The 27,026-nt window shown below is 43.6% G+C and overlaps 1 protein-coding gene and 1 long non-coding RNA gene across 4 annotated transcripts; one reads left to right on the top strand and one right to left on the bottom strand.

The window, feature by feature from the left end:
• Positions 1-296: 296 nt before the first annotated feature.
• Positions 297-18,732, bottom strand: LOC124007293. The gene is made up of 3 exons (XR_006833899.1): positions 18,663-18,732; positions 1,997-2,018; positions 297-415 (listed from the first exon to the last, which is right to left on the bottom strand). It is a non-coding gene; the product is annotated as an uncharacterized LOC124007293 (long non-coding RNA).
• A 46-nt stretch (positions 18,733-18,778) lies between these two features.
• LOC124007290 (arrestin domain-containing protein 3-like) lies at positions 18,779-26,767 on the top strand. 3 transcript variants are annotated; one of them, XM_046317746.1, is made up of 8 exons: positions 18,779-18,860; positions 23,632-23,713; positions 23,860-24,007; positions 24,261-24,363; positions 24,585-24,841; positions 25,037-25,181; positions 25,273-25,427; positions 25,618-26,767. In XM_046317746.1, exons 1-8 carry the CDS (start codon positions 18,794-18,796, stop codon positions 25,729-25,731), a joined length of 1,071 nt encoding a protein of 356 aa, XP_046173702.1. In that variant the 5' UTR covers positions 18,779-18,793; the 3' UTR covers positions 25,732-26,767. The 3 variants fall into 3 exon arrangements, with proteins under 3 accessions (XP_046173702.1, XP_046173701.1, XP_046173703.1); XM_046317745.1 differs by lacking the exon at positions 18,779-18,860 and adding an exon at positions 20,071-20,616; XM_046317747.1 differs by lacking the exon at positions 18,779-18,860 and adding an exon at positions 20,872-23,357.
• Positions 26,768-27,026: the final 259 nt, after the last annotated feature.

Here is a 27,026-nt window from a genome sequence, read left to right as displayed (position 1 = left end):
CCGGCATCAAATCCCCCGGAACTCCAACACACGTTTCAGGCTGAGTACGAGGAACTGGCACAGGTGGCATCGGACAGCTAACACGCTCCTCAGGGCGAATGCCGTGCATACTATGCCAAACCAACAGCTTTCTCTCTACTCTGTCCAATACATCCTCAACACTCTCAGACTCAGCACTCAGCTTCGCCGACAGCTCCAAATCCATCCATGGCTCCTTACGGTAAACAGGGGGAGTTGGCTCAGGTCTGACTCCTGACTCTGCCACACTCTCCTTGTGCCCCCAATAAATTTTTGGGGCTGCCTTTGGGCTTCCAGCCGCACTGCCGTGCTAGCTCCTCATAATGCCGCCTCTGCTGCCTATGTTTACCAAGCCGATAGGTCCTTGGTTGGTGGGTGATTCTGTAAAGGTTTTCTTCTGGTGAATTAGAGGCGGACCAAAATGCAGCGGGGTTAGTTTTGTACATATTTAATAAAGATGAAAATACAACAATCTACAAAACAAGAAATGTGAAAAAAATGAAACAGTCCTATCTAGTGCCACAAACACAAAGACAGGAACAATCACCCACAAACACACAGTGAAACCCAGGCTACCTAAGTATGATTCTCAATCAGAGACAACTAATGACACCTGCCTCTGATTGAGAACCATACTAGGCCGAAACATAGAAATACTCAAATCATAGAAAAACAAACATAGACTGCCCACCCCAACTCACGCCCTGACCATACTAAATAATGACAAAACAAAGGAAATAAAGGTCAGAACCCAAAGGTGCGGACTCCGGCCGCAAAACCTTAACCTATAGGGGAGTGTCTGGGTGGGCGTCTGTCCGCGGTGGCGGCTCTGGCGCGGGACACGGACCCCTCTTCACCATCATCTTAGTCCGGCTTATCGTCCGCCTCCGTTGCTTTCTAACCATGGCAACTCAACCCTTCTCAATGACCCCACTGGACAGAGGGGCAGCTCGGGACAGAGGGGCAGCTCGGGACAGAGGGGCAGCTCGGGACAGAGGGGCAGCTTGGGACAGAGGGGCGGGGGCTCTGGTGCCTCTGGGCGACTCCGGCAGCGCCGGACAGACAGGACCACCTGTAGGGAGGAGACAGAGAGACAGCCTGGTGCATGGGGCTGCCACCGGAACCACCGGGCTGGGGAGACCCTCAGGAGGCTTGGTGTTAGGAGGAGGCACCTGAAGGACCGGGCTGTGGGGGAGCACTGGAGCTCTGGTGCGCAGCCTTGGCACCACTTTCTCAGGCTGGACAACTACTCTAGCCCGGAACCTGTGCAGGCACAGGTTGAACTGGGCTGTGGGTAAGCACGGGAGATCTAGTGCTTACTACGCGCACCTCTCCCTTAGGCTCCACTCCCACATTTGCCCGGCACGAGCGGAGCGCAGGCAGAGGACGCTCTGCGACACAGCACGCAGAGCCTGCGCAGGATACCCTGGACCAAAACTGCGTACCGGCGACCAGACTCGCTGAGCAGGCACCATACGTCCTGGCTCGATGCCCGCACTTGCATGACACTCTCGAGGGGCTGCCCTATAGCGCACCGGGCTATGGACACGTACTGGCGACACCGTGGAGTGAGCTCAGGTCTGATATACACATATGAAACAGTCCTATCTAGTGCCACAAACACAAAGACAGGAACAATCACCCACAAACACACAGTGAAACCCAGGCTACCTAAGTATGATTCTCAATCAGAGACAACTAATGACACCTGCCTCTGATTGAGAACCATACTAGGCCGAAACATAGAAATACCCAAATCATAGAAAAACAAACAGACTGCCCACCCCAACTCACGCCCTGACCATACTAAATCATGACAAAACAAAGGAAATAAAGGTCAGAACGTGACAGCTACCTAAATATGGTTCCCAATCAGAGACAATGACTAACACCTGCCTCTGATTGAGAACCATATCAGGCAAAACATAGAAATAGACAAACCAGACACACATAGAATATAGAACATAGAATAGCCCACCCAGCTCACGTCCTGACCAACACTAAAACAAGGAGAAAACACAAGAACGATGGTCAGAACGTGACAGATAGTTTGACTATGATTGGTGTTAAAACAATTCTAATTAAATTAGTAAATGAAATTGTATTCTACCTTAACCACAATGTTTTTAAAACTGCATTGGTTTGTTATGAAAAATAATTCTATTAAAAATGTGCATTTAAAGTATAACTTTTAATGTATATAAACAAAGTGCCATTAAATCTAACCATTCAAAATTAATACAATCTGAACAGCATCATAGAATATTGCACCATAAAGACAAATAAATAAAAATTTGTAAAACTGCAGCATCCCACAAATTGAAATAAATGTAAAAAAGGATGCTATTACACATGTGCATTTAAAGTAGAACTTTTTAATGTATATAAACAAAGTGCATATAAATGTAACAATTCTAAATGAATACAATCTGAACAACATAATAATAGTATATTGCACCATGTAAAAAAAAAAAAAAAAATGTGCAAACTGCAGCATCCCAGTTAAAACATTCAACTGGTCCCTCTTTTCTCTCTCTTCTTTGTTTCCATGTTATAACCAGCAACACACAGCAATGCTGACCATATTTTGCTTTTATGAGAGATATGCATTCAGAAATGCAAGCTGCCTCACTTTTGAGGGGCTGGTGCGGGGTTCTTCTCTCAGTAATTATGGGTGTCCAACAACTCTTTCACATGTTCTGTGGTTACATTTGCTTCTCTCTGGCAGCTGGCTGTGATTCACTGCAGACCCTCACACGGGAGTATCATTTTTGAGGCTGTCACATTGCTGTAAAGAGAGAACAGTAATTTATTAGTTCAGGTTCATGTTTTGTCTACTGATACTACATTCTACTTCTGCTCATATACATATATAATACTGGATTAAATAATGATGTAGTAATAACTGCTTGCTGTACCTCTCTCCATTGATCTCCACAGTGACCTGCTCAAAGGGTTCCAGGACTCTGCACACCTCCTCCACCACCTCCCATTCCTCGTGGGTCAGAGCATCAACAGGTGCATTGACAATGGTCAGGGTAGAGATGATACTCCATGATACTACATGGCATCCTTTGACTCAAGAATCCGCTTCAACATATAAAATGTTGAATTCCACCTTGTAGTGCAGTCTTGTTTAGGCCTCAGCTCAGGCATCCCCATCTGGCATTGTGTACACTTTAGTTTTTCAGCACCTACTGTGCTCATGTGGAAGGATTCCACAGCTGCTTTCACTTTGTCCACAGTGGGCTTAATTACCTTCAGAGCATCTCTTACAATCAGGTTGATTGTGTGGGCAAGACCTGGATCATTTTAACATTTTCATGGCTTTGTTTATGTTAGGTGCATTGTCGCTAACACAACAGACCACTTTTCCATCTACTTGCCATTCTCTGGCCACTCTCAAAAGTTCCTCTGCCAAGTTCTCTGAGGTGCGTCTGTCGCTGAACTAAAAGCAGTGCAAAAGACAGCTAAACATCGAGAAATCAATGAAGTGTAATGTAACCGACATGTATTTTCCACACAGAACTGTTTCGTTTTCGTTTTGTGTAGTGTTCCTTTTTTATTAAAGATATGACGAACACTTACCCTGCTGCATATTGGTCCGATCTGTCATACTCCTCGCCAGAGGAAGACAAATTTCTGAACAGAATCACCCACCACAACCGGACCAAGCAGCGTGGTAACCAGGAGCAGAGGGTTCTGGACTCCTGGACATGGGTGGAGATTTTGGATGGTAGGGGACCCTGGGCACAGGCTGGGGAATATCGCCACCCCCGGGAAGAGCTGGAGGCAGCCAAAGCCGAGCGGCGGCATTTTGAGGAGCTAGCACGGCAGCGCAACAGGGATGAGAGGCAGCCCCAAAAATGTATTGGGGGGAGCACACGGGGAGTGTGGCTAAGTCTAGTAGGAGACCTGAGCCAACTCCCTGTGTTTACCGTGGAGAGAGGTGTCCCCAGTGCGCTACATAGCAGCTCCTCGTATCGACCGGGCTAGAGTGGACATCGAGCCAGGTACTATGAAGCCGGCTCAGCGCATCTGGCCTCCAGTGTGTCTCCTTGGCCCGGGGTATATGGCACCAGCCCTACGCACGGTGTACCCGGTTCGCCAGCACAGCCCAGTGCGGTCTGTTCCACCCTGCTGCACTGGCAGGGCTACAGGGAGTATCCAGCCAGGACAGGTTGTGCAGGCTCGTGTTTGAGACCTCCAGTGCGCCTCCACGGTCCGGCCCATCCGGTGCCTCCTCCACGCACCAGGCTGTCTCTCCGTCTCCTCCCGCCAGGTGCTCCCTCCTGTCCAGCGCTTCCAGGTGCTCCCGCCTGTCCAGCGCTTCCAGAGTTTTCCTCCTGTCCAGCGCTGCCAGAGTCTTCCTCCTGTCAAGCGCTGCCAGAGTCTCCCTCCTGTCCAGCGCTGCCAGAGTCTTCCGTCAGTCAGGAGCTGCCAGATCCGCCCGGCAGTCAGGAGCTGCCAGAGCCGCCTGTCTGTCCTGAGCTGCCAGAGCCGCCCGTCTGTCCTGAGCTGCCAGAGCCGCACGTCTGTCCTGAGCTGCCAGAGCCGCACGTCTGTCCTGAGCTGCCAGAGCCGCCCGTCTGTCCTGAGCTGCCAGAGCCGCCCGTCAGTCAGGAGCTACCAGAGCCACCCGTCAGTCAGGAGCTGCCAGAGCCGCCCGTCACTCCGGCGCTGCCAAAGTCGCCCTTCACTCCAGTGCTGCCAAAGTTGCCCTTAACTCTGGGACTACCGGAGTCTCCCATCTATTTGGGACCCGCGGCAAGGATCCCCAGTCCGAGGTCGGGGGGAGGGTCACCGCTCCCAAGGCGCCACTTAAGTGGGCCAAGACTATGGTGGAGTGGGGTCCAAGTCCCGCGCCAGAGCCGCCACCACGGACAGACGCCCACCCAGACCCTCCTCTATAGGTTCAGGTTTTGCGGCCAGAGTCCGCACCTTTGGGGGGGGGGGGTACTGTCACGCTCTCACCTTAATTCCTTTATTATGTCTTTGTGTTAGTTTGGTCAGGGCGTGAGTTGGGGTGGGTAGTCTATGTTCTTTTTTCTATGTTGTGTTTGGCCTAGTTTGGTTCTCAATCAGAGGCAGGTGCATTCATTGTCTCTGATTGAGAATCATACTTAGGTAGCCTGTTTTCCCCATTTTAGTTCTGGGTGATTATTTTCCGTATCTGTGTTTTCCACACAGAACTGTTTCGTTTTCGTTTTGTGTAGTGTTCTGTTTTTATTGAAGATATGACAAACACTTACCATGCTGCATATTGGTCCGATCCTTCTTCCTCCTCCTCAGACGAAAAGAAGGAGGAGGACGAAAACCCACTAGCAGGCCCGCTAGTTTCTCGAAGCTCCGCTACAGCTAGCTTCACAGTTGGGTGCACAGTTCGCATATACCGGTGTAGGTTGTGCGTAGAACCTGCTTTATATGAGATTTTGATTTGGCAAATTCTACACTGTGTTCCAACATTGTCTACATTATTAACATGCATCCAAATGCTACTGTGCTTACGACTCATTTTTTCACAGCTGTCCTTTCTCTCTCTCCTCGGCTGCTCAATGTGTGACTGTGTGAGTTGGCTCGGCTCTCCCTCACGCATCTTTGGGTCATTGGTTGACACTGCGTGTATGAGCAGACAGTCGGAACAAATGTGTGCGCTTGAGCATTTAGGCCTATATTATATTATTTCTTTTTTCGTTCTTTGAATGAGTTAAATCTATTAATTTAAATCTTTAGATTTTTCATATCTTCATTTTTAAATATTTTTAGAAATAGATTCAGCTCTTCTGACATGCGAGCCGACTCCCAATGTTCACCTACAAGAGCCCGGCTCTTAGAGCCAACTCGTTCGCAAACTACAAGATGAGCAGGGAAGGCTCCAAGATGGCAGCTTGAGCACACGCTTCATACCGAGCTATGCATAGCAACTTTTGAAAAATAGTGAAAAGTATAATATTTTGAACAACCAAATTAATAATTTACTTGCTAAAAACACCAGGTGATTGATGATTTAAGATGATATTTTCCAAAATGTCACAGCGCGCTGACAGAAAGAGAAATCTTATGGCTACCTCCTCAGCTAGCAATGCTCAGCCATCATCCAACGTTGTTATACAGGAGGCAAATGCTTTGATTGACAACTGCCACAACTATACTGGCCTGATAGATTCTATGACACTTACGGTTTCAGACGAGGATTTTCCTTTTAAGCCTATAACCCCAAGCAAACCTCCAGCTTCCAAGAAAGTTTGCATGCATGGAAATCAAGGATGTTGCGCTTGCGTTTGGCCATCCCGGATCCGGGATCATGACTACAGCCTCAAGCGCATTACCATAACGCAACGTTAACTATTCATGAAAATCGCGAATGAAATTAAATCAATATGTTAGCTCTCAAGCTTAGCCTTTTGTTAACAACACTGTCATCTCAGATTTTCAAAATATGCTTCTCAACCATAGCAAAACAAGCATTTGTGTAACAGTATTGATAGCTTAGTATAGGATTATGCCTGGCATTCAGCATGCAACATTTTCACAAAAACCACAAAAGCATTCAAATAAAATAATTTACCTTTGAAGAACTTCAGATGTTTTCAATGAGGAGACTCTCAGTTAGATAGCAAATGTTCAGTTTTTACAAAAAGATTATTTGTGTTGAAAAATCACTCCGTTTTCTTCATCATGTTTGGGTAAGAAAAAAATTAAGTCATTAAAACGCGAACTTTTTTTCCAAATTAACTCCATAATATCGACAGAAACATGGCAATGTTAAGATCAACTAGGAATGGTGGGTGGAATCAGGCGCAGAGAGCAGGGTTCCGTCTTTCTTTCACATTTATTCCCCAGCGCAACAAAAACAATCACGCCAACACACAGGGCGTATATAAGTTGCCAGTCCTAACAGGACAAAATAGTCCGGAGAATAAATACATGAATAACTCACACCATCAAACCCAGAGTAACACAAACAAGCCCACATAAATACCCAGCGGGCCTAGTGCCCTTAAATACCCTACAAACAAACCCTAATACAAAACAGGTGTACCCAATTACCCAAAACAAACGGAAAGGGAATCGATGGCAGCTAATAGGCCGGCGACGACGACCGCCGAGCACCACCCGAACGGGAAGAGGCACCATCTTCGGCAAGGTTCGTGACAGGCAAACGATGTTTAGAATCAATCCTCAAGGTGTTTTTCACATATCTATCGATGATAAATCCTTCATGGCAGTTGCCTTTGTCTTCTGAAGAAATGGAACGTGCATGGACGTAGAGATTACGCAATAATTTTGACACAGGACACCGGGCGGACACCTGGTAAATGTAGTCTCTTATGGTCAATCTTCCAATGATATGCCTACAAATACGTGACAATGTTGCAGACACCTTGGAGAAACGATAGAAAGGGCAGGCTCATTCCTGGCGCATTCACAGCCATATAAGGAGACATTGGAACACAGCGCCTTCAGAATCTGGGGCATTTCCTGTATGAAACTTCATCTTGGTTTCGCCTGTAGCATTAGTTCTGGTGCACTCACAGAAAATATCTTTGCAGTTTTGGAAATGTCAGAGTTTTCTCTTTCCAAAGCTGTCAATTACATGCATAGTCGAGCATCAAAATATCTTGTTTAAAACGGGAATGTTTTTTATCCAAAAATTAAAAGAACGCCCCCTATCTCGAAGAAGTTAAGAAGAAAGTTGCCCACATCGAAAAGCTTGTCGAAAAGAAGGAGGGAAAGATGGACTTGTGCCAAATAAGAATTGTGGAACTCGAAAGCTACTCAAGATGGTGGAATCTGAGACTGTATGGAGATCCGGAGGCAGATGGGGAGAATGTGCGGCAAGAGACCATCAAAGTCAGCCTTCTCCTCGGGTAAGATAGCTTGGCAAAGCTAGCAGATGTTGTCGACACGGTTACATCTGCTCCTGCAACGCCCTCTACTGCTCATACTGTGTCTCCTTGACCTGCCGCCACTCCCCCAGTACTCTGTCCCTCTCCCTCTCTCCGTGTGTGTGTGTGTAATTGTGTGGGCAGAGACAGGTGTGCTGGAGTCAGAGCAGATCCCCACCAGCTGCAACCTGTTTCATAATCAAGACCTCTACAAATACTCAGTCCTGCCACTTCCACACTGCCAGATTGTAACTTCTGCTCAGTCAGTCTATGCTTCTAGCCGTTTGTTACTATTAGATCCTGTTAACCTGCTGTGCCTGTTTTCCTTGCCTGACGCTGTTTTCCTCTCTGCTTCAGTTCCGCCCGCTCTGACTCTGGTCCCTGTCTCCAGTTCCACGTCTCATCATCCTGCTACTCTGTCCTGGATTCCCCACTCTACTACTCCCTTTGATTCCCCTCCGGACCTGCTTACCCTGTCCCAACCCCTCTCGCTCTAGCCTCAGCCTCCGCACCTGGTTTCCTGCAACCCACCCAAGCTTCCCCTGGCCTGCACTCCATCTTCCCCCTGTGTTTCAATAAATACCTTGGTTACTTCATCCCAATCCCCTCGTCTGAGTCTGCTCCTGGGTTCCCCTGTTCCACTCCTCGTAACAAACACTATACATCGCTATACTATACTATACTATACACTATACATCGCCTCGGCTTGAGAGACAATTCATACAGTAATAACTGGGAGCTTTTTAAATATGAGGTTGGAAAGTACTTAACCTGTTGCGACAAGCAATCCCGTATCCGGGAGCGTAATTATAGCCTCAACCTCATTACCATAACGCAACATTAACTATTCATGAAAATCGCAAATGAAATTAAATAAATATATTGCCTCACAAGCTTAGCCTTTTGTTAACAACACTGTCATCTCAGATTTTAAAAAAATGCTTTTCAACCATAGCTACATAAGCATTTGTGTAAGAGTATTGATAGCTAGCATAGCATTAAGCCTAGCATTCAGCAGGCAACATTTTCACAAAAACAAGAAAAGCATTCAAATAAAATAATTTACCTTTGATGTTTTCAATGAGGAGACTCTCAGTTAGATAGCAAATGTTCAGTTTTTCCAAAAAGATTATTTGTGTAGGAGAAATCGCTCCGTTTTGTTCATCACGTTTGGCTAATAAAAAAAACGAAAATTCAGTCATTACAACGCAAACTATTTTCCAAATTAACTCCATAATATCGACAGAAACATGGCAAACGTTGTTTATAATCAATCCTCAAGGTGTTTTTCACATATCTATTCGATGATAAGTCACTCGTGGCAGTTTGGTTTCTCCTCTGTTCAAAATGGAAAAATGCATGCACCTGGAGATTACGCAACAGTTTTCAACGGAGGACACCGAGCGGACACCTGGTAAATGTAGTCTCTTATGGTCAATTTTCCAAAGATATGCCTACAAATACGTCACAATGCTGCGAACACTTTGGGGAAACGACAGAAGGTGTAGGCTCATTCCTTGCGCATTAACAGCCATATAAGGAGACATTGGAACACAGCGCCTCAAAAATCTGTCTCACTTCCTGTATGAAATTTCATCTTGGTTTCGCCTGTAGCATTAGTTCTGTGGCACTCACAGACAATATCTTTGCAGTTTTGGTAACGTCAGAGTGTTTTCTTTCCAAAGCTGTCAATTATATGCATAGTCAAGCATCTTTTCGTGACAAAATATCTTGTTTAAAACGGGAACGTTTTTCATCCAAAAATGAAATACTGCCCCAAGAGGTTCAAGAGGTTAAGAAAATATGGGAATATTCTTGCCAAGAGGAGAGCTGAAGAAGGAAGTGTACTGTAATTACAAAGATCCTCTCTTGTTCAAAAGCCTGTTGAAAGTCTCTCAGAGGAGGACAAATCTGTTCTGTTTGAGCTGCAAAACAAATTGGATGATGTGTATGAACTGAAAGCAGAGGGAGCCTTTGTCAGATCTAGGAAGGAAGTGGCTAGAGGAGGTTCAACAAAATGTCTTATTTTTTCAGGTTAGAAAAATACCACTCTAAAAATAATACAATACAATTCAACAATTAAATATTAATGGTCTCATCACAGATGATCCTAAATTAATATCTAACTTAAGATGCAACTTCTACAGTAATTTATATAGTTCTAAGTATTGTGAGGTTTCCTCAACTCTTGTCTTTGACTCTCTGGGGGATGTGAAATCAATCGGAGAGGCTGAGAGGGAACAGTGTGATGATCCTATTATAGTTGAAGAGATTATTTATTCTAGTGAACCCCTTAAATAATATGTCTCCTGGGACTGATGGTTTTACAAAACTTTTTCTCAACATTTAGCCCCCTTTCTGTTGGAGGTCTTTTATGAAAGAAAATACTTTTAAGATAAATTGTGCTCAACATTTCTTAAAGAATCCAACTTCAATTTGTAATTTCATCCCTCATATCTTCTCCCGTTTTGGTGGCTTCAATTGTATGTTACTTGGCAACTAAACTCAGCAAAAAAAGAAACGTCCCTTTTTCAGGACCCTGTCTTTCAAAGATAATTCGTAAAATCCAAATAACTTCACAGATCTTCATTGTAAAGGGTTTAAACACTGTTTGCCATGCCTTGTTCAATGAACCATAAACAATTAATGAACATGCACCTGTGGAACGGTCGTTAAGACACCAACAGCTTACAGACGGTAGGCAATTAAGGTCACAGTTATGAAAACTTAGGACACTAAAGAGGCCGTTCCACTGACTCTTAAAAACACCAAAATAATGATACCCAGGGCCCCTGCTCATCTGTGTGAACGTGCCTTAGGCATGCTGAAAGGAGGCATGAGGACTGCAGATGTGGCCAGGGCAATAAATTGCAATGTCTGTACTGTGAGACGCCTAAGACAGCGCTACAGGGAGACAGGACAGACAGCTGATCGTCTTCGCAGTGGCAGACCACGTGTAAAAACACCTGCACAGGATCGGTACATCTGAACATCACACCTGCGGTACAGGTACAGGATGGCAACAACAACTGCCCGAGTTACACCAGGCACAATCCCTCCACTCAGACTGTCCACAATAGGCTGAGAGAGGCTGGATTGAGGGCTTGTAGGCCTGTTGTAAGGCATGTCCTCACCAGACATCACCGACAACAACATCTCCTATGGGCACAAACCCACCGTCGCTGGACCAGACAATACTGGCAAAAAGTGCTTTTCACTGACAAATTGCGGTTTTGTCTCACCAGGGGTGATGGTCGGATTCGCATTTATCGTCGAAGGAATGGCCATTACACCGAGGCCTGTACTCTGGAGCGGGATTGATTTGGAGGTGGAGGGTCCATCATGGTCTAGGACGGTGTGTCACAGCATCATCGGACTGAGCTTGTCAAAACTGTGCGTTACAGGGAAGACATCCTCCTCCCTCATGTGGTACCCTTCCTGCAGGCTCATCCTGACATGACCCTCCAGCATGACAATGCAACCAACCAAACTGTTCATTCTGTGCGTGATTTCCTGCAAGACAAGAATGTCAGTGTTCTGCCGTGGCCAGTGAAGAGCCCGGATCTCAATCCCATTGAGAACGTCTGGGACCTGTTGGATCAGAGGGTGAGGACTTGGGTCATTCCCCTCAGAAATGTCCGGGAGCTTGCAGGTGCCTTGGTGGAAGATTTGTCAATATCTCATCTCACAGCAAGAACTAGCAAATCTGGTGCAGTCCATGAGGAGGAGATGCACTGCAGTACTTAATGCAACTGTTGGCCACACCAGATACTGACTGTTACTTTTGAGTGTGAGCCCTCATCCCTTGTTCAGGAACACATTATTCCATTTCTGTTAGTCACGTGTCTGTGGAACTTGTTCAGTTTATGTCTCTGTTGTTGAATCTTTTATGTTCATACAAATATTTACACATGTTCAGTTTGCTGAAAATAAACGTAGTTGACAGTGAGAGGACGTTTCTTTTTTGCTGAGTTTATAACATTGATAAAATTCAAAATGATCTGCTTTTCATAGACAAGTAGTCTTAGCGTGGCCGTTCATATATCGAGAGAAAACAATCCCTGCATAGGTATTTCATTTGGAACAATAAGGATCTTTTGTATAGAAACAAGCCTTTATTTTTTAAGAACTGGTTCAGTAATCATATCCTGCTGGTGAGTCAACTTTTTAATGCAGAAGGATTGTTACTCAATTATGAGGAATTTTTATCTCGTTAAAATATCTCTGTTACACCTAGAGAGTTCACCCTAGTCTTTGATGCCATTCCATCTGGAACTCTCATGTTGTTTAGAGGTGTAGCCAGACCTCACCTTCTTGACCTACCCTTACTTAATCCAGTTGACTCACCAATAGGAAAAATGTGTTTCTCCTTGCTCCCTCAGAACAACAGATCTATACGTGCTTTATTTCAAAGGGATATTGTATCCATTCCTTATGTCACAACTTACTGGAATACATTTGTCAATAATATCTGTTGGAAAAAAGTATGGTTATTACCACACAAATACCTGCTTGTTAACAAGGTCAAAGAGGTCTCTTTCAGAATGATCCATAAGTATTAACCTGTGAATCATTACCTAAAGAAACATTTTTTAAAAAGACATTAACATTAACTATACTTTTTGTGTTGAGCATCCAGAAACAGTTTCACATTTGTTTTGGCATTGTCTTACATGTAAAAAAAAAATGATGGAAAGATATTCAGATTTTTTTTCATCAAGATGAGCTAGTTACTAGTTTTTAAAACTTCTTATGGATGGGGGCAGTATTGAGTAGCTTGGATGAATAAGGTGCCCAGAGTAAACTGCCTGCTACTCAGTCCCAGAAGCTAAAATATGCATATTATTAGCATATTTGGATAGAAAACCCTCTGAAGTTTCTAAAACTGTTTGAAAAATGTCTGTGAGTATAACAGAACTCATATGGCAGGCAAAGACCTGGAAAAATCCAACCAGGAAGTGGGAAATCTGAGGTTTGTAGTTTTTCAACTCATTCCCTATTGAAGATACAGTGGGATATTGGTCATATTGCACTTCCTAAGGCTTCCACTAGATGTCAACAGTCTTTAGAACCTTGTTTGAGGCTTCTACTGTGAAGGAGGGGGGAATGAGTGCCATGAGCTGACCATGTGCGGTCACGTGAAAGATAACTTGCGTTCCGTTGCATTTCTACAGACAAAGGAATTCTCCGGTTGGAACAGTATTCAAGATGTATGTTAACAACACTGTCATCTCAGATTTTCAAAATATGCTTATGAACCATAGCTAAACAAGAATTTGTGTAAGAGTATTGATAGCCTAGCATAGCATTAAGCCTAGCATTCAGCATGCAACATTTTCACAAAAACAAGATAAGCATTCAAATAAAATAATTTACCTTTGAAGAACTTCAGATGTTTTCAATGAGGAGACTCTCAGTTAGATAGCAAATGTTCAGTTTTTCCCAAAATATTATTTGTGTACAACAAATCGCTCCATTTTGTTCATCACGTTTGGGTAAGAAAAAACCAGAAAATTAAGTCATTACAACGCAAACTTTTTTCCAAATTAACTCCATAATATCGACAAAAACATGGCAAACGTTGTTTAGAATCAATCCTCAAGGTGTTTTTCACATATCTATCGACGATAAATAATTCATGGCAGTTTGGTTTCTCTTCTGAAGAAAATGGAACACGCATGGACCTGGAGATTACACAATCATTTCGACGGAGGACACCGGGCGGACACCTGGTAAATGTAGTCTCTTATGGTCAATCTTCCAATGATATGCCTACAAATACGTCACAATGCTGCAGACACCTTGAGGAAACGACAGAAAGTGCAGGCTAATTCCTGGCGCATTCACAGCCATATAAGGAGACATTGGAACATTGGAACCATTTCCTGTATGAAATGTCATCTTGGTTTCACCTATAGCATTAGTTCTGGGGCACTCACAGATAATATCTTTGCAGTTTTGGAAACGTCAGAGTTTTGTCTTTCCAATGCTGTCAATTACATGCATAGTCGAGCATCTTTTCGTGACAAAATATCTTGTTTAAAACGGGAACATTTTTATCCAAAAATTAAAAGAGCGCCCCCTATCTCGAAGAAGTTAAAAACATTCTAAAGATTGATTCAATACTTCATTTGACATGTTTCTACGGACTGTAATGGAACTTGTTTACTTTTCGTCTGTTCATGCATCATGAATTTGGACTACAAAGGAGGTATTTGGACATAAATTATGAACTTTATCTAACAAATCAAACATTTATTGTGGAACTGGGATTCCTGGGAGTGCATTCTGATGAAGCTCTTTAAAGGTAAGTGAATATTAATAATGCTATTTCTGACTTCTTTTGACTACACAACATGGTGGATATCTGTTTGGCTTGTTTTGGTCTCTGAGCGCTGAACTCAGATTATTGCATGGTGTGCTTTTTCTGTAAAGCTTTTTTTGAAATCTGACACAGCGGTTACATGAAAGAGAAGTTTATCTAAAGTTCCATGCATAACACTTTTCATCAGAATTTATGATGAGGATCTCTGCAAAATTACTGGATGTTTTTGGAACTACTGAACATAACGCGCCAATGTATACAGATATTTTTTTAATATAAATATGAACTTTATAGAACAAAACATACATGTATTGTGTAACATGAAGTCCTATGAGTGTCATCTGATGAAGATCATCAAAGGTTACTGATTAATTTATCTCTATTTCTGTTTTTTGTGACTCCTCTCTTTGGCTGGAAAAATGGGTGTGTTTTTCTGTGAATAGGCGCTCACCTAACATAATCCTTTGTGGTGCTTTCGCCGTAAAGCCTATTTGAAATCGGACACTGTGGTGGGATTAACAAGAAGTGTATGTTGTAGAGGAATATAGGTCAAGGGGGAGGGATCCTGAGAGGAGTGGTGTGAGAAGTGGATCTGTACCAGTACAGAGGGATAGGCCATCAAGTGATATATGCTTCAGAAAGACTATATTCTTAGCGTGTATAGCAATGGTTATCAACTGTACTGCAATTAGCGCCTGCCTCACTACCATTATCAAATAATAACGTTACATAACCAGCAGTATAGACAATACACTTGGATGAGCTGTACGACCTAAATTGTAATGAGGTAGTTAGTTATCTAGCTAGCTAGCTATGCTAACATTAGCTCAAACATTATCTAGCATGCCATACTAGCTAATGTAAGCTAGCCTGCCTTGCCTTATCAAAAGTTAGGCACCTAGCTACATAAGCAGCAATAACGTTAACTAACTTTGTTAGATAAGTTAAACCTTCCCAAGATCTCTAATGTCACCCCACTTCTCTGCACACTCCACTGGCTTCCAGTTGAAGCTCACATCAACTAGGACAGCAGAGAAAACAGCCCAGCTTCAGAAAACACTTGAAACCAAACCTCTTCAAAGAGTATTTGAAATAATCCCCCTCCTCAAATTGATTTGCGCATGGAGTTTGCAAAGGTTGGCATGATTTGTTGACATAATTGTAATCCAAACCCAACCTTAATTTACTAGTTGTGACTCACTGAGGTTCCAAACTCCTGAGACTGACTTCATGTCAAATCATCCTATTTACACTTTGTAGTCAATTTTGGCACTAGAATAAATGTTTCTGACACATTTTGATGCCACATAGGCTGTTTTCAACGGGATTAGTTACTTTTTAGGGGCAGTCGCTAGGCTGTTTTCAACGGGATTAGTTACTTTTTAGGGGCAGTCGCTAGACTGTTTTCAAAGGGATTAGTTACTTTTTAGGGGCAGTCGCTAGGCTGTTTTCAAAGGGATTAGTTACTTTTTAGGGGCAGTCGCTAGGCTGTTTTCAAAGGGATTAGTTACTTTTTAGGGGCAGTCGCTTGGCTGTTTTCAAAGGGATTAGTTACTTTTTAGGGGCAGTCGCTAGGCTGTTATCAAAGGGATTAGTTACTTTTTAGGGGCAGTCGCTAGGCTGTTTTCAAAGGGATTAGTTACTTTTTAGGGGCAGTCGCTTGGCTGTTTTCAAAGGGATTAGTTCATTTTTAGGGGCAGTTGCTAGGCTGTTTTCAACGGGATTAGTTACTTTTTAGGGGCAGTCGCTAGGCTGTTTTCAACGGGATTAGTTACTTTTTAGGGGCAGTCGCTAGGCTGTTTTCAAAGGGATTAGTTACTTTTTAGGGGCAGTCGCTAGGCTGTTTTCAAAGAGATTAGTTACTTTTTAGGGGCAGTTACTAGGCTGTTTTTAAAGGGAATAGTTACATTTTAGGGGCAGTCGCTCTTTAAGAGGTTTGAGACCAGAAGCAGTTCATACTAGTGATGCAGCCTGGTCTCACAGAGTACAAAAAAACATAGTAAACGCAAATCTAAGACCCTCAAATGAGTACAATATGTTATGTTTGGTATGGTTACATAAGGTTAGTTAAGGCAAAAATGAAAGTACGGTGGTTGGACAGGGGGGATGTGTAAGCGTATAACGCAAACATCTAGTAACCCAAAGGTTGCATGATTGAAGCTCATCATAGACAACTTTAGCATTTTGCCTAATTAGCAACTTTGCAACTTCTTACTACTTTTTACTGACTTTGCAGCTACTTAGCATTAGCTCACTCTTCCCCTAACCTAACTCCTAACCATAAATCTTAGCTACGGTTAGCCACCTAGTTAATGTTAGCCACAACAAATTGGAATTCGTAATATTGTTGTTTTGCGATTTCGTAACATATTGTACAAATTGTAATTTGTAACATATCATACGAAATGGATGATGGAGATTGACAAATTAATGCATACCATACGAAACATTAAATATTTTACAAATTGGCATGTCCCGGATTTACATCTACACCTGAGTCTAGATTGCAGCATGGGAATTCCAAGGCAGCGGTCCAAACACATTGAAAGACACACCCACATCCACTTACCCTCGCCTTATGCCCTGAGGGGAATCCTGTCGCCATCCTGGAGGGCGGTCCACATGATTAGCCAAGCAAGGAAAGTTTGCAAAGTAAGCACCTCAGCCCTCGTTTTTAGTCAGTTCTGCGATTGAACAATTATCTTCACTCCGGTGCCTGAAACTCCCCATAATTCAATTCGCGAAGATTGTACATCTGCTAAGAAAGGTCAGTGAAAACTTAAAAACAACATCAATGGAGAAGTCTACATACAAGTGTAAATAAAAATGACTGCAAATAAGTTAGGAAGTGTGCTACTAATGCACATGATGGCACAAACACTAATCGTGAAATGTAAATATATTTTTGTTTGGTTATCTTTTGGAAATTGTAGAAATAAAACATTTTCCTTCTTCAGAAGTTCCAGCTAGGCAGGCTAACATTAGTTAGCTAATTAATTTGCTAGCAATCATACAGTAAGCGTACATGAATAATTAAATATTTAATATAAGAAGACATGCACTCATAATTGACTGTAGCGCATATAAAGCACCCACAAGCTACTGGTGGCTGAAAACACAGTCGTCGCGGGATGAAGGAGTGATGAATTTCTGGCCAAGGGTGGTCCATTTAAAATGAATTCCTTCCTCCCTAGCCCCTTGCCTTTCAAGTATATACTCGTCAGACGTCATGATACGTCATCAGAAGTGTCCACTTAATTTGAGGGCAGGGGGGATAGGGTCAGCAATAAGCAACAATAACGATATCTGACGTCGCTAGATAAGTTAAACCTTCCCAAGTTCTCCAATGTCACCCCACTACTCTGCACATTCCACTGGCTTCCAGTTGAAGCTCGCATCACCTAGGACAGCAGAGTCCCTGCCCAGCTTCAAAAGAGACTTGAAACCATACCTCTTCAAAGAGTATTTCAAATAATCCCCCTCCTCAATTTGATTTGCGCATGGCTCTTGCCAAAAGGGGGCATGATTTGTTGACATATTTGTAATGAAAACACAACCTTAATTTACTCGTTGTGACTCACTGAGGTTCCAAACTCCTTTTCAGATGAGACTGACTTCATGTCAATTCATCCTATTTAAACTTTGTAGTCAATTTTGGCACTAGAATAAATGTTTCTGACTCATTTTGATGCCACATAGGCTGTTTTCAAAGGGATTAGTTACTTTTTAGGGGCAATTTCTCTTTAAGAGTTTTGAGACCTGGAGCGGCTCAAACTAGTGATGCAGCCTGGTCTCATAGAGTAGACAAAATATAGTAAAAGCAAATCCAAGACCCTCAAATTAGTACAGTATGTTATGGTTACATGAGACAGAAGGTTACTTAAGGTAAAAAACGAAAGTACAGTGGTTGGTCAGGGGGGATGTGTAAGCGTATAACACGAACATCTAGTAACCCAAAGGTTGCATGTTTGAAGCTCATCATGGACAACTTTAGCATTTTGCAGAATTAGCAACTTTGCAACTTCTTACTACTTTTGACCTACTTTGCAACTATAGTACTTAGCATTAGCTAACCCTTCCCCTAACCTAACTCCTAACCTCACTCCTAGCCTAGCTACGGTTAGCTACCTATCTAACGTTAGCGTTCGCAACCTAGTTAATGTTAGCCACAACCAATTGGAATTCGTAACATATATACGTTTTGCTATTTCGTAACATATTGTACAAATTGTAATTTGTAAAATTCATGCGAAATGGAAGATGGAGATTGACAAATTAATACATACCATACAAAACATTAGATATTTTACTAATTGGCATGTCCTGGATTTACGTTTACTATGTTACATCTATACCTGAGTCCAGGTTGCAGCATGGGAATTCCAAGGCAGTGGTCCAAACACTTAAAAGACACACCCACATCCACTTACCCTTGCCTTATACCCTTGGGGAAATCCAGTGACCATCTTGGAGGGCGGTCCACATGATTAGCCAAGCAAGGGAAGTTTGCAACGTAAGCCCCTCAGCCCTTGTTTTTAGTCGGCTCTGCGACTGTACAATTATGTTCACCCTGGGGCCTGAAACTCCCCATAATTCAATTCGCGACGATTGTACATCCGCTAAGAAAGGTCAGTGAAAACTTAAAAACAACATCAATGGAGAAGTCTACATACAAGTGTAAATAAAAATGAATGCAAATCAATTAGAAAGTGTGCTACTAATGCACATGATGGCACAAACACTAATCATGAAATGTAAATATACTTTTGTTTGGTTATCTTTTCGAAATTGTAAATAAAAAAATGTTCCTTCTTCAGAGGTTTCCAGCTAGGCAGGCTAACGTTAGTTAGCTAATTAATTTGCGAGCGATCATACAGTAGGCGTAAATGAATAATTATATATTTAATGTGCGTAGACATGCACTCATAATTGTCTGTAGCGCATATAAAGCACCCACAATCTACTGGTGTCTGAAAACACAATCAAATCAAATCAAAGTTTATTTGTGAAATGCTTACTTAGGTTCTAACCAATAGTGTAAAAAATGTATTAGGTGAATAGGTAGGTAAATAAATAAAACAACAGTAAAAAGACAGGCTATATACAGTTAGGAGGCTATAAAAGTAGCGCGGCTTACATACAGACACCGGTTAGTCAGGCTGATTGAGGTAGTATCTACATGAATGTATAGTTAAAGTGACTATGCATATATGATAAACAGAGTAGCAGCTGGGTAAAAAGAGGGGTTGGGTTGGGGGGGGGCAATCATCGCGGGATGAAGGAGTGACGAATTTCCGGCCACAGTGGCCCATTAAAAAATTCATTCCTTCCTCCCTCGTCCCTTACTCGTCAGACGTCATGAAACGTCATCAGAAGTGTCCACTTAATTTGAGTGCAGAGGGGATAGAGTGTGTCTTTTGGACTGCATGCCATGTCTTTTTTCGATGAACCGGAAATGTTGGCTCCATTCACCTAAAAGAGCCGTTCAGATGGCTCCCAAACAGCTCTTCGTTCAGTAGTGCTTAAACATGTATGAAAAATAGCAGATGTCTAAACTGTGAGTTTAAATACATTTTTAACTGACGAAATTAGCTCGCTGGTGTTTTTTCTACACAATGCAAAAATAAAGTGTGGACCATAATGAGGCTCTCTCGTCACTTGGACCTTTTATTCCAGCAATGAGGAATTACCATCTTCCGACAATGTTTTTATAACGTATCTACAGATAATCGTTCAAAAAGCAGTAGCCTATAGCCTAGCTGTAAGCCTATTCAAACCAGGGAGCCAAATGAACGGCTCTTTCACACATGCGATTTGGTTCCCGACGTTCACCAAAAAGATCCGTTCGAAACGAGTCGTTAATTCGCGAACGACCAATCACTAGCTCATACTAGAAAGCAGAGGACACATTAGAAAGGCTCGCACTGGGAGGATGCGAGGAGCTACCAGACACCGTTACCGCTGACACACACATACGAACCGCCAGCGAGAGGACCACTGACCCAGCACGCAGGGCGCAGCCTCTATGCTGGGCAATAGAGTGGCCGTGGGTGGTGTGTGTGGGGATTTCTAAATGATTTCTTATACGCTCTTTCTCTAACACCATGGTGCTGGGCAAGGTGAAGACTTTAGCCGTCTGCTTCGACTATCTCAACGACAACAATGTTCCCGTTTACTCCGGTGGTGATTCGGTATCCGGGAGGGTGATCATCGAAGTCGCAGGCGAGGTTCGCGTCAAAACGCTGAACATAACCGCCAGAGGAGTAGCCAAGGTGCGGTGGACAGAGTCCCGCAACGCTGGGGCCAACACTGCCTACACTCAGAATTACACCGAGGAGGTGGAATACTTAAACCATAGCGACACGTTAATAGGAGAGGAGCGAGGTAAGGGACAACCACATCATAATTACCACTCATTCTCACAGAGATGTGTTGGCAACATTTTGAGAGTAGGTTATGTGGATAGTGTTGGCCTAGTTCAGGTTGTAGAAATAGAACACGGTTATACATCACCGGATTCCTGCCATGTTAGGGAGCTCTGCAGTGCCATTGCTGTGGTTATAGGCTACGCCATTTGTAAGTTACGAGTGATGGTGGTTTTAATTTCACATAAACTGCACAACACACACATCACACATTGATTGGAACAAATGACAAATGTCATGATGTGTTGATGAGTTCTTTCAGTCAGGTGGGATAGTGGTCCTGATGCGACCAGATAGTCCTGGTGGAACGCATAGGTTTTCCTCGTCCAATTTAGTCGGTTTAAAAACGCGTGATGGGACATAAATATGAAATATATTTATGTTTTATAGTGACACATTACAATTTATGTAGATTCTACAGTAGTTGTGTTTTTTATTCAGATTTAACAGTCATAACAAGTTGTTAACGCCTTCTTTGCGTTTTATATGGCGAGGGAAGAAACCGTAGAATTTAGTCCGAATGTGACCTTGATTGGGCCAATCTAACCGAAAGCGGTGAAGTTTGAATATTTTCGACGTTTTATGACTGTTTAAGTTGTACAATTTTATCAGGAACATTCTTTCACTGATAACATCCTGAAGTTTACTCCCTTTGTTAGAAGCGGTTCAAACCTGTTCACAAACTGGCTGAGGGACTCACGGGGGGAGACAGACCTCTGTCGCCTCTGATTGGTCTGAACTCCCACGTGTATATTGGATGACGTCGTTGCGTCTGAGGAAATTACAATTCGAAAGCATGCAAATTTGTCATCAATTTGCCGTTGTTACATTTCCATAGTGTACTGTAAAACGAATATATATATATATATATGCCTAAAAATACATAGGCCTTTCCTCATAAAGTAATTGATATGGTACAACAATTACAGTAGTACTGAGGTTGAGGCTGAGGTTCAGTTTCAGTCTATAACAGTGATATTTGCATAATAGCTGTTCTAGTGGGACATGTAAACTGATACAGCTAGGATTAATTCAGCATCTTTACAGGGCATAACAACACAAGAGATTTGAAGGAAAAACTATCCCATGGTTAGTATACACCCGTAATAAAATACACTCTTGACATAAGACAGCAATACAAACATATATGGCAGAGTAAGTTCCTATCTCATAATTAGGACAGTAAATGCACCTCTGTGTGGGCGAATCAGGCTGTCGTTGCCAGGGTGATGTCTGAGAGCTGAAGCAATATTTTCTCCAGAGCAATTGTATCCACCACAATATACCATCGCCAAGACCTCCAGCAGAAGATTGGTTGCCTTCTCGGCGACTCACCGAACCTACCGGTACCCTAAATTCAGAATAGCCTTTACGAAAACAACATTAATCGGTAGGGTTCCTTACAGATGTAGGATCTTCGTTTGATCACCGTCTTGAAGGAGGACCTTCCTGCAATGCAGGACAGTTTTTACTTTTGGTGTATTTGAGGTTTCAAAGGGCATCTGAAGTTTGTAATTTCCACTTTGAAATTTCAGACTTGATTTTCCCTTGTGAACCAAATGTATCAACCCCTACCAAAAAAATGTCTATGAATTATAATCCATATAATAATTCACATTTCCTGTTGCTGCAGGATTACTTTCCTGCTGTAGCAATCTGGCTCAAATTAAGACCCTACATCTGTAGACCCAGGTGTGTTAGTGCTGGGCTGTAGCTCTCCTGGACCAAAGCTGCCTGCCTGCTACACTGCTTTTATCTCACTTGGTGTTGAAGTACAGCGCATTCAGAAAGTATTCAGACCCCTTCACTTTTTTCCACATTTTGTTACAGCCATATTCTAAAATTGATTGAATAAATGTTTTTCCTCGTCAACCTACCCCATAATGACAAAGCAAGAACGTGTTTTTAGACATTTTTGCAAGTGTTTATTCGTTTAAAAAAAAATGTTTACCTAGTTTTTGATGCAATGTAATAACCCTCATTGATGCTGTGTGTTGATTGATTGATTGCCTCTGATGAATTTGTCAAATAAAACATGCTGTTGGTTTTTTAATAAAGATGCGTGAATGTACCTGCTCTCGAGTCCCTCTTTATTTACCTCAGATACTACAGTCCATCTCTGCTGGCTCTCTGTTTTGTCTGTGAGAATAACATGGCTGCTTCTACTGCTGCATGGCATGAGGGTTTTTTGGTGAAATCTCTCCCTCCCTTTCCCTCCTCCCTGTATATCGCTCCCTGTCTCTGTTCCCTTTTTCTTTCTGTCTCTCCATCCTCCCATATTACAGAACACACGGTCATTCATAAAGGGCCTTAGTCGAGGGGCGGGACCAGGTTAGCTTTGTTCCAATGGGAGGCCGAGTAGTAATGTGTCGGAGTAGCCGGCTGAAAATCCACTGCTCATTCTGGTTCATACCGGTATGCGCCTGCTCTCCTCACTCTGCCGGTGTGACTTGGCAACCACACACACACACACACACACAAAATGTTCTCTGCTGACAAGATAACATGCGGGAGTGCCGAGGTGGCAGGAAACAGATCTATACCCACATCAACGTGAACATTTATCGATGACATGTAGATTGAGGAAGTGAAAGGGGATCCGTGCTTCCTCTGCCTGTCTTCTCCGCTCTGTACTGTCTGAAATGTTCATGGATTAAATTAAATGACATGTTGTATTTCGCGCATCGATGACATGACTGGGTAATATTGAAATGTAATACGATGACTGGGTTGTATGTGCTATAAAGTATTTTTCTAGGTGTCAAAAGTATATTTTAATGTGTCGTACAACATTTATTACTGGATTTATTATCTTGGTGTTGCCTTGGACTGAGGCACTTGAAAGCACTAGGCAACTTGAGATCGCAACATGATACAATGAAATGAAATGGTGGGTGCGTGTCTGTGTGTGTGTACACTGGGTGTGTGTGTGCGTCAGGTATGGTATTTGGAATCTTGTTCTCCTGTGTTTCAGATGAAGACAGTCCAGAGGAGGCCCTGACTGTCCTCAACACAGGATTACACGAGTTCGCGTTCAGCTTCCTGCTACCACAGATGTACGTAACAGATGGACACACACAGACCTATAACAGCCATAACATAAAATCCGAAACCCAAATATGGAATCATATCTAAAGATAGACCTGTAAGAAGTCTAATCCTATGAACCAATTTCCTCTCTCCCCTCGTCCCCCTCTCTCAGGCCCCTGGCCACATCGTTTGAAGGGAAGCATGGTAGTGTGAGGTACTGGGTGAGAGCAGAGCTCTACAGACCATGGCTGCTGCCTGTCAGAGTCAAGAAAGAGTTCACTGTCTTTGAACACATTGACATCAACACACCACTGCTACTGGTGAGGAATACACACAATTCAAATGGGGACACACAATTCAGTCCCATTCAAAATCCTATTTTCCCTAACCCCTAACCCAAAAAACCTAACCCTAGCTCCTGACCCTAAAACAAACCCTAAACCTAGCCCTAGCTCCTAAACCTAATTTTAACCTTAACCCTAAACTACCTAGAAATAGCATTTGACCTGTGTACACACACACACACAAGCTGTCACACAGGGCAATTTGTGACTGCCATTTCTGTGCGTATAGGCCCCTCAAGCTGGCACTAAGGACAAGACCCTGTGTTGCTGGTTCTGTGCCTCAGGACCCATCTCACTCAGCGCCAAGATAGAGAGGAAAGGATACACACCAGGTGAGAAACACCTGATTGGCTAATGATGATTTCCGCTCAATCTAACCACACACTGCTCAGAATGTTTCACAACACAACATGCTCAAACCCCAGAGGGAACGTACAGCACTGCAGATATAAATACTGTGCTGAGAGGTATTCTCAGGACACCACACACACACACACACAGTCTCATACTCACACCCCCCACATCTCAGCCTTTTTCTCCTCTCCTCTCTTAGGTGAGTCCCTCCAGATCTTTGCGGAGGTGGAGAACTGTTCGTCCAGGGTGGTGGTGCCCAAGGCAGCGCTGTGCCAGACCCAGACCTACTTCGCTAAAGGCAAGGCTCGACAGCTCCAGCAGCAGGTGGCGGCCCTGCGTGGGGACACCCTGTCCCAGGGGAAGAGCCAGAGCTGGGATGGAAAACTGCTCCACATACCCCCGGTCTCCCCATCCATCCTGGACTGTCCACTCATTAGAGTGGAGTACTCACTGATGGTGAGGAATGATAATGAACATAGTATAGTTGATATGGTAATACATGTGTTAATATGGGAGAATAGGAAATAAATAAATACCTCCTAAAATCTAACCGGTTTAGCAGGTACTTTCCAGTCATGTATAGTATTGTAAAAGTTAGTGCATCAAAATATGGGCTGTAAATAAGATAATATCCATCTCTCTCCCTCTCAGGTGTATGTGGACATCCCTGGGGGGTTGAACCTGTCTCTGTCGTTGCCGTTGGTGATAGGGACCATCCCTCTCCACGCATTCACCAGTCGAACCAGCAGCATCAGCAGCTACTGTTGTACCGTCAGCTGGCCAGAGAGACCTGAGGGTACGACATACACCTGTGTGTGTGTGTGGAGTGTGTGTACTGTGTGTGTGTGTTCTCCCATGTTAATTGCATGTCGTGTGTGTATTCACAGCTCCCCCCAGCTACAGTGACCTGGCGGTGACAGAGGAGCAGAGGCGAGGCTGTCTGGAGCGCTGTGAGGGGTCAGAGGTCAACCAAGAGGGCCAGGGAACGCTGCAAGCTTACATCACAGAGTTCAGATTCCAGCCCCCACCTCTCTACTCCGAGGTACACTCACCCACACGCAGATGCACACACACACACACACACACACACACACACACACACACACACACACACACACACACACACACACACACACACACACACACACACACACACACACACCACGCATGTACGTACATACATACACAGTGTTGTAGGTCAAACTGGCCTAATCTCTCTCTGTGTTTCTCAGGTTGACCCTAACCCAGAGCCGAGCTGTGGAGGTCAGGAGACCCGACCCCTGACCCTCTCGCTGAGGACAACACTGACTTGCTCAGAGCCAACAGGCAACTACACATACAGGTGACTCCAACATGGCCACCATTATAGCCCCCTACTGGAGCCAGTCACCTACAGATGGATCCAACATGGCCACTGCTACAGACCCCTGAAGTGGGACCAACATGGCCGTCTCATCCTTAGTTTCCTCAGGATGGGGTCCATTGATGTTAACAGACACAGGGATGTCAGCTGTGAGAGACACTGTGTGGAGAGGCCAGGAGACGCCTCAGTCTGACCAACATGGCGGTTTTCTGCTGGTCAGGATGAACAGATAGTGCCTAGACCCAGCTTCAGATACATATGACCATTACATGGCACATCTAAGACTAGAAAGGAGAAGAGAGGAAGAAGAAAAGGGAGAGAATCCACTGTTGGACTGTTGGAAACAGTGGTCAGGAATCTCCTCCAGCCTCAGAGTGAATTTTGCACATGCCTTTCTCGTTGTTTGTCTACTGAACTTCCACAGCTTTTCTTCCTCAACGCTCATATATGCTGCAACGTGGCCGTCGTCTTCTTACCACCGTTACCACGTAACCCGAAACCGAACACAGACTCTTTTAGAACAAACTAGGAAACGAATGAAAATAGACAGGTTTTTTTTTTTTTTTTATGTGTTCATGTGTCTTGGGTTTCTTGACTGGGGAATGTCGTGCATGGTGAAATGACCATTGTGTGACAGACACAGGTGAAGCACTCACTCCCCACTCTTGTCTTTCTGGGTTCTTTCCTCACTACACCCTCCACAGATACAGTGCCCTACAAATCACCTGTTTGATTGTAGTATCTGGACATGTGACACAGAGAGAAGCTCTGTGTCACATAAGATGGAGAGCAACAGAAGGATGTGAAACAAAAGGGTCAATTGTGGTTTTGAGAACAAAAGGAGTCCAACCGAGATTGTAGTTCAAAGATTAGCTCTACTTCCAACTTGATACACAGTCTAAAATATTTTTGTATTTGTTGTTTTTCTATGTTTGTGTACGCGACACTATTATTGCCATTACGGAAATGACTGCAATCACGATCTTCCTTTGTATGAAATAAAGAAGCCCTTTTGTAGAGAGCGTTTCAGCTGTGCCTTAGTTCCAGGGTTATTGGGCCCCACTATCACTGTGTCTACACTACATTACGGTTTGGAGAGAGAGCTGTCTGTTCGATCTGCCTCTCATGGGCTCTTGTCTTCCGCCCTCTCTTCCCCTCTATCCGCTCTCTTTCTCCTCCCTCTCTGTCTCCCTCTTTCCATTCCAATGTCTGAGAGACAGACGGGACAAGGGAGCATTGTCTCCTCCAACACTCTCTTTCGCTCTTTCTCACAAACAC

This window comes from Oncorhynchus gorbuscha, linkage group LG20 (assembly GCF_021184085.1).
Source record: "Oncorhynchus gorbuscha isolate QuinsamMale2020 ecotype Even-year linkage group LG20, OgorEven_v1.0, whole genome shotgun sequence".
In the NCBI taxonomy this organism is placed as follows: Eukaryota; Metazoa; Chordata; class Actinopteri; order Salmoniformes; family Salmonidae; genus Oncorhynchus; species Oncorhynchus gorbuscha.
The sequence above is the reverse complement of the archived record's forward strand: the minus strand, read 5'-3'. Positions and strand labels throughout refer to the sequence as shown.

Excerpts from the sequence above, each read along its gene's own strand:
- LOC124007290 (XM_046317745.1), top strand. The coding sequence starts at position 20,337 with ATGGTGCTGGGCAAGGTGAAGACTTTAGCCGTCTGCTTCGACTATCTC. Across the intron at positions 24,008-24,260 it reads TCAACACACCACTGCTACTG|GCCCCTCAAGCTGGCACTAA; the intron begins GTGAGGAATACA and ends CTGTGCGTATAG. Across the intron at positions 25,182-25,272 it reads CTGGCCAGAGAGACCTGAGG|CTCCCCCCAGCTACAGTGAC; the intron begins GTACGACATACA and ends GTGTATTCACAG.